Genomic DNA, 8,153 nt, shown 5'->3' with positions numbered 1-8,153 from the left:
TATTTTGAACCATCTATTTTGTAGTCATAAATGGATGGTTGGGATTAATTGGTCAAAGTGATTTAAAGATGTGATCCATCCACAATGGGACCCACAATTTGGATGATCCAAATAGCTGTAGGTAGATGCTTCATGTGTGGAATGAATTACCACAACTCATTAACAATGCAAAATCTAAAATATAAATTCATTGTGCTATTTCATAATGTTTGTTTAAACAATTATCTCCGGACATTGTATGGGTCAAATACACATGCAAAGCAAGAGAAAGTTCTGAATTACATTATATTACATTGAAAGCTTCAATTCAAGCACCGGTATCTATTTATTTTGATGTTGATTTAACATTAAAGTAATGTAAAATTACTTTTACTGCATTTTTTGTTAAATCAAACAATGTAATTAGTGGAGTCAAATGCAATTAATATTCCCAAACGAATAAAATAATTGTAATCATTACTCATTTTTTTTTCTTGTAATTGGTAAAATAAAAAATGTCATAAATTTAATATTAAGTGCACTTTTTTACCTGATTTCCCAAGACATTATAATTAGTAAAGTACGCCCTTTGTCTCTCTTAGAAACAACAAAGGATTCTTATCTCTTAGGCCCTGTATGGGGTCGTTGAAATGAGAACCTGAATTTGCTAAATTCATGAACTCGTTAGATTCATATATTTATATGGGATTTGAATTTGACAAATTCCATTTTTAAGGACTCCACCGGGTGAGGGATTTGAGATAGGGATTTGTGAAATCCATAGATTTCAAACCTCCTCAATTTATATAATGTTAAGAATTTGTTAAATTAATGGACTTCTCAAATCCACACTGTTGTAAATACATAAATTTGAGACACATCCAAATCCTAAAAAAACTAAAAACGAAAAATTTCAAGAATATTTATAACAATGGTAAACATAAAGGAATTAACTTTTGGGGTGCTTTAAAAGAATATTTTGTTTTAAGAATTTACTAAGTTATTATTATTATTTTTTTTCTCTCCAAACTTACACATTTATGTAGGTGTGAATTTGAAAATTTTACAATTGATATCCAATGAAAACAAACGGTCAATATGGCTTAAATGAGTTCATCCCATTTTAATTAACTGTTATGTATTAAAAATCATATTTCTTTTTGTTGAGGATTAAAAGTGATCTTGATGAATAAAAATGATAATATATAACACATAATTATAATTAACTAAAATGAGATAAAACTCATTTTTAAGCCTCTCTACCAACCAAACTAAGGACACGGTTTCCTGCAACTGGTAGGACTGGAAAACATGTGACCAATCCGGACAGCTCATTGATGGATCCAGGCCCAACACTTCAATATCCAAACAAGTGATAAAATAGTCTACAGAAATAAAACGCTATTAACAAATTGTGTACAACCAAACGCCCTATTTATCAGCTGGCACGAGAATTTTTGCCCTCGGCCTTGAAAAAAAAAGTAAAAAAAAAAGAAGCCCAAAGCATGGACATAGGTGCGTGCTTTCTTAACAACGCACCAGCCCGAACAGCAGTCACAAACAGACCTTGCTAGTCTCGTTCGCCCACAGCGCACGATAGCCTACCTTCATCTCTTTCAAAGGCCTCACAGCACCACCAATATCCGTACGCACTCTCTTCTTCTTATTCTTCACCCACACTCCAAAAAGCTTCAAACATTCCTCTTCTCCTTCAAATGCTTCCCCATCTTCTCCTTCACCTTCTTCTTCTACCCCTGCTTTCAACGGTCCTTCTCCCTTCATAATACATTCGATCTTCTCGCGATCGATGTCAACGTACTTGGAGAGAAATTCCAGGAGTTCCTCGCATTGCTTCTTCGCCTGCGCCAGCTCCGAGCTTAGGACTAAATTGTCTTTTCGCAGTTTCTCGTTCTCGTCCGATAAATCGGTTGTAGCAGTTGTCTTTGTCGTAACTGTATCGGCCGAGGTGCGATTTCTCGGGGAAGGGTTTGGAGAACAAGTAGAAGACGATGTTCGGTCTTCACCCGACGAGGGTGAAGGTGGGCCGTTGAGTTTCGCGACGCTGACGGAGATCTGAGCCGTTGGTGATGCGGACACGTTTTTTCGGCGGTGGATCTCGCGGAGGAGGTCTTTCTCTCCTCTGCGGAAGAACTCATTCGCGAATTCCCATCTCTCCGACACGATCTTGCGGAAGCCCTGCGTTTCGGGAAGATATTATATTGTTATTTCGAGTTCGTTTTGCATCTCCCGCTCGGCTGTGTGGCCTCATTGGGCTCACGTGCCGATCATGGTCCAATGTTTGGATCCAGACCAATTTGAAAGAAGATTTTTAATGGCCCTCATCCAACTTGGTAAATCAACAGTCAGGATCATCACTCTACGGTGATTACGGGTCATAATTATTTATAATAGTAACGAGAAGATGGACGGTCCAAATCATCCCATCATTTTAGCATGCCAGCGATTCTTCAACTCTTGTTAGGACATTACAAAATGAAAAAAAAGAGGTAGATAGGAAGATTCCAAACTCAAGTATGCCAGACCAGTGGGAACGGAAATGGCAGCTAGCGTTGAAACCTTTGTAGAACCTTATCCAACACTTCCGTGGCCAAGAAGGTTTCAATGGTCCACCTTTTTTAATTTATTTTATTTATTTTTTATAAAGACATAGGGTGTCCTCACCTCTTTTTCAAGCGAGACTAATCCATGCAGATGCCCTCAATCACTCACAACCACATGTAATGTATCAGGTAAAGCCAAGGAGGGAAATCGAACCCTCACCTATCGGGTTCAATTCCCACCGTTTCTTTTGGTGGCCCACTTGAGATAACGTCCTACCAAAAAAAAAAGAGGGTAGAAACACAGTCAACACGGTGGGGCCCACAGGTGCTAGGGGCATCTGGAAATTCGCTCCCTTGCAATGGACGAAAGTAGCCCGGGAAGAGATACTCTTTAGGAAGGGTATATCCGCTGTCAATTTTAGGTAAGAAAGAGTAAACGCGAGCGGAATTTCTGTCTTTTTGCGCCACCATGGAGAGTTGTTTGGACGGTCAAGAAAGGTTGGCTATATTTTCCTCTTTTTGCAGTCACCTGCTACTTAGGAAATGGATTCCCAGCCCGTCTGCTGTCGTTTTCCATCCGATGGACAAGCGACAAACGAAAGGGACTGTGACTACTTTTCAAAAGTCCTCACGTTTTGTTTTTCTTGATCGAGATTGTTCTCAATGGGTCGTGATCGGATCTGATTTTTGCACCATGGATGAATGGAGGGTATAGATTGAAAATTGGTCATCTCTTATTCCATGAATGCTCCCAGCTGGGGCTGTGGACAGCCAAGCGTACACCACCACCTTAAAAGCCCACCTCGATTCACATTTTTAAAACACAAACGAATATACTCCGGCAGGTGATGAATGATACGCTGGCAATTAGAAACTACCTAAAAATTGCACACATGCCATATAATTAGTTCAATTAAACTGTCCAAATTATGATACCGATTGTTGATGTCCATGAGCCTAAAAATAAGCTTTTGATCATCTAACTATTGGATTATTAATCTAGTTAGTTTGAGTTAACTCATGCCAAGTGAACAATTTCCAAGTGACTGCGTATCAAGCCTCATACACATCCTTCGTATCATAGAACTCTTGAAATACCAAAAAACCGAGGAGGAAGGAAGTGTAACCAAAAGCTCTGTGGCCACCGTGATGTCTGCTTGGCATCCATCCCTGGAAACTACTTACGTTAGGATGTTAGTCTGAACAATCAGGGAGATTGAAAAGTCAATTGAAATTCTCCCATAGTTGGAACCTTTTCGAGAACTCAAGGAGTTTTCCATCAAGCTAATATATGGATTTTCCTTTTACCCTCGTGGTCGCATGTGAACATTACAGCGGGCCTCGAGAAGGTTTCAATGGTGGCGTTCCAACCCCACTGTTTTACGTGATAACGCCCACTTGGGTTTTGGATTCGCTTTTTTTATTAATCGTTCTATGGCATGAGGTGGTGAAGTTGATGGACAGCGCTGTCCATGTGGCCCACAGGCTCCCTGGAACAAGCATAGTAAGTCACAGGAAATTCAAAATTTGTGTCCCCAAATAATGAACCTTGTCACAATCAGAGAAATACTGCTTGTTGCAATCTAATTGGACCAGATCATCACACTCTGAATTTAATGATGCAGTGCTGACAATGTTAGTAATGGCATGACCAATGATGATGCATGGAAGTAGGAAAATCCGGCCTGTGGCAAACCGAGGATCTGAACTCCCAAGCAACATCCCCTTGCCAAGACACGTGTACAATGAACTAAGGGAGCGGATTGCACGGTGAACCCAGCACCTTGTAGCTGCGTGGTCTAAGGACTGTGAGCCTACCATGATATATGTGTTTTGACCATTCATTTTGAGGCATGAGCCCAAAATTGAACCATATCCAAAGTCCAAGTAGACCCGTTACAGGAAATAATAGAAATTGAACACCTATCATCGAAAATTTCTTAGGGAGCATAAGAAGTTTTGGATTAAGCTGAGAATTCTGTTTTCCATCATCCACGTATGTCCGAACTTATGAATAGACTGTATGACAAATAAACATCACTGTGCACCCTAAAAAGAATTTAACAGGGATTTCTTATCCCCACTGTTTTCCTATGGTTTAGTCCACCTAAGATTTGGATATACTTCAATTTTTCAATTTGAGCTCTTGCCTTAAATTGAGCTGGCAAAATGGATGGACAGTATAAATAAAACATATACGTCGTGGTGGAGCCTACGGCTACACCATTGGTCTTTCTTTGCTCAAAGTTTCCAACCATCTTATTTCTTAAACAATCCACGGATTGATGTACAACACCTTGAGTTTTGGGGCTCGAATTCAGTAGTGACCCCTCCACTACCTTTGGTGTTGGAAAAGTTGTGGGCCCTGGCCCTACCATGATGTAGGTGTTTTATCTGCATCATTGATCCATTTTGCCTAATTATTTTACGTCAGGAGACTCTCAAGAGTTCTAACACAAGGTCATGGGTTCAATACTCATTTTGGTGAAATCCCACTGTGGTGATTGTGCATGAAAAGTATGTAAAAAAACAAATAAAAGTTTACGTGACTTTATAAATAGGATAGATGGTAAACAAGCATTAGGGGGACCCTACGAAGGTTTAAGCAACTGCTCTACATCCCCCGTTGCTTCCTGTGGTGTGGTCATGTTAGCCTTTGGATCCGCCTCAGTTTTTAGCTCATGCCGTCAAAATAACAAAATGGATGGACTGGTAGATAAAACACATACATCATGGTGGGCCTACCGACCTTTTCAAGCACCCGCGTTGTTTTTTAAGGGGTCACTATCGACTATCGAAATCCGAGTCCATTTTTTAGGGAAGCGGAATCCCAAACACCCGTTTACACTAAAACTGGTTTTTTGGCTCAATCATGTTATCTGCATGACACCGAAATCCGTACATCAGCTGTGCTGCTCAGCCCAGAGGCAAAAAAATCAGTTCACGAGTCAGGTGAGCCATACCACAGACCCAACCATGGGTTTTATGTGTAAAGTCACCACGGTCTCTATCTTTCATCAAAACCGTTCATCAGGTGTGACTCACTGAGATGAAGTGAATGTACAAAGTCCAGCTTGATTCAATACCCAAGCTCGCCACACCATGTGAACTCACAGGTTTTAGATTCAATCCTGCGTGTTTCCATTGGTGTGGCCCATATGAGTTTTTATCGGGATCATCTATTGCATGTACGGTGTAGATAGGCGATTCTGAACTATTTTTGGGGCCGAGGAATGGTGGTAGCTGGTCCCACCTAATGAATGCCTCGGATCTTGAAGATACCATGGAGAAGAAGAGATAAAAAGGGAGGGAGGGAGGATTTTAACTTACGTAGGTGTTGAGCTGTCGCACGAAGCTAGAGAAGTTATTGTGTTTGAAGTAATTGGGAAGCAGATCTTTTGCGAATTCCGCAGGCTTCCATACAACAAACGTGTTCCCGCACACGTTCCATGATATCACATCATCCGTCTTCCCATCCTCCACCAGCTCGTATGTCTTCGTCAGGAACGGCGCTGGCACGCTTCTCCCATGCGAACTCATTTCTTCCTTTTTACCCCTCCACAAACCCCCAAAATACCAAAACCAGATAAAGAAAAAAGAGAAAAGAATAGAGATAGAGAGAGAAAGAGAAATGGGTTTTTGCGGGAATTTTAATTTCTAACAGAAGAGCAGAAGCGCAGTCAAGAACTCCCAATCCCAGCAGTAGAACCCTGAGAGCATACCGCAGTTCATGAGAATCCAATGAGAACGAGGGTATGACGGACGCTTCTCGTTTCCTTTCTTCTCCATTTACGAAACCCTGACCACGTCGGGATTCGAGCCCACGTTCATAATTTCGAGAGAGAAGGTGAAAGGAGAAATCTCAAAAAAGTAGAGAAACTGAGGGACTAGAAATAAAAGGTTGAGGGTTTTTTATTTTTATTTTTTCTTTTTCTGGAGAGAGTGGAGAAAGACAGACACAATTTCTTCGAACCCTCTAGTACGTATACCCGGAAGCTTCGGACGCGGATTGCGTCCTAATCCCGCCCATCTCGAGCCACGAACGGTCAGTTCGGTAGAGGGCCCACCGTGATTTATATCTTTATCCATGCCGTCCATCCATTTTCTCATATCATTTTAATATATGCACACAAGTTTGAGTAAGATCTAATGCTCAAGTGGACCACACCACAGACGAATCTTGCATTTAATGCAATCCAAGTTTATTATATTGTGTGGTCCAATTGAGCGTTGAACCTCCCTCATTTTTACTCATATGCCTTAAAATAATCTGAGAGAATGGATGGACGGAGTGGATAGAGAGATACATCATGGTGGGCCCGCCTACAGAACTGCCCGTTCGTGGCTAAAACGGGCGGGGTAGTACGCAATCCGCGTCCGGAAGATTCTTCCTTATGGTATTTGACGGTTCCGATCCATACACGTGGCGAGCAGGATGTAATTTTCCTTTCCTGCCACGTTTCTCTCTTTCCTGTTTCTTCTTTGGAGCTTTCTTACGTAAAAGAAGAAAATAAAAGGAGGTTGTTTCTACGCAGTTCCTTTTCTGCCTGTGGAACATGGGCCTTCGTACGTAATCGCATTTGGTGGGCCACCACAAAAAAAGTAGCGTTGATTGGAAAATTGTAGTTCATAGTGGAAGGCCCATTACTAACGGTCAGGATTGTTAGATGAGTGAATTTTTGATCCATCAGCCAATCGACGGTTTTGCCCATGAGTGCACCATCAAAGGCGACGGGATCCATCGCTTACTCATTCTGCTTTGATGGCCCCTCTGTATACAGATATCGTGTCAAATCTAACGGTCCTGATGGAAATCAATGTGGACCGTTAACAATTTAGCCATGAGGCGTCCAGTGGTCATCGATTAGATATACGTGATCTGGTCCACTCTTGGTGTGGTCGCAATGTGCCAAATGCATCTTCACGAGGAGATAGGATTTGTAGTCATGTGCCGTTCTGGTTAGTAAGCATGATGTCAGATATACGTGTACATGTGCTGTTTTCTACACGCTTGACGGGTAGGGTTTCTTGCATGGCTAAGAAAAGGAACTTATCTGTCCCACCTAATCTCTGACCACGGAGAAACCGTAACATGGCAGGGCCATCTCTCCACGTGCCACAAGGTAAGGTTATGTGCCAGGTGGGTCCGTATAACCACATCACATGTTAGACTTTATGTGGCCCGTTAAGCGTATTGGTACATGGTAAGGTTATGTATGGTTATGTATCTAGTGGAGGGTTGCCACGTGGGAAATTAAATATGCGGATGCGATTGATTCGTGATAAGAAATGCACACGGATCCAATGTTAATGTTTAGTAGAACATTTTATATATATATATATATATATATATATATATATGTGTGTGTGTGTGTGTGTGTGTGTGTGTGTGTGTGTAACCTCACGGGAACTTCCCATGAAGTGGGCCCCACCGTGATGCATATCAAACATCTATACTATTAATCAATGCACCATTTAATGGTGGGCTACGGGCTTAAAAGTTAAGTTAATCTATGACTTTAGAGGGGCTGCACCACATACATGCAACGGTTAAGAGGGGTTACTCCACAACTCGACACCATAGGAAGTTCCTATATAGAGAGAAAGATGCTT

The 8,153-nt window shown here is 41.4% G+C and overlaps 1 protein-coding gene across 1 annotated transcript; it reads right to left on the bottom strand.

The window, feature by feature from the left end:
* Positions 1-1,293: 1,293 nt before the first annotated feature.
* Positions 1,294-6,549, bottom strand: LOC131236403 (heat shock factor protein HSF24-like). The gene is made up of 2 exons (XM_058233524.1): positions 5,871-6,549; positions 1,294-2,175 (listed from the first exon to the last, which is right to left on the bottom strand). The coding sequence occupies exons 1-2, from the start codon at positions 6,078-6,080 to the stop codon at positions 1,534-1,536; spliced, it is 852 nt and encodes a 283-aa protein (XP_058089507.1). The 5' UTR covers positions 6,081-6,549; the 3' UTR covers positions 1,294-1,533.
* Between the last annotated feature and the right edge of the window lie 1,604 nt (positions 6,550-8,153).

The sequence above is a fragment of the Magnolia sinica genome, chromosome 2 (genome assembly GCF_029962835.1).
Source record: "Magnolia sinica isolate HGM2019 chromosome 2, MsV1, whole genome shotgun sequence".
Lineage (NCBI taxonomy): Eukaryota > Viridiplantae > Streptophyta > Magnoliopsida > Magnoliales > Magnoliaceae > Magnolia > Magnolia sinica.
Note: the sequence above shows the minus strand (reverse complement) of the source record. Positions and strands in the feature narration are given on the sequence as shown.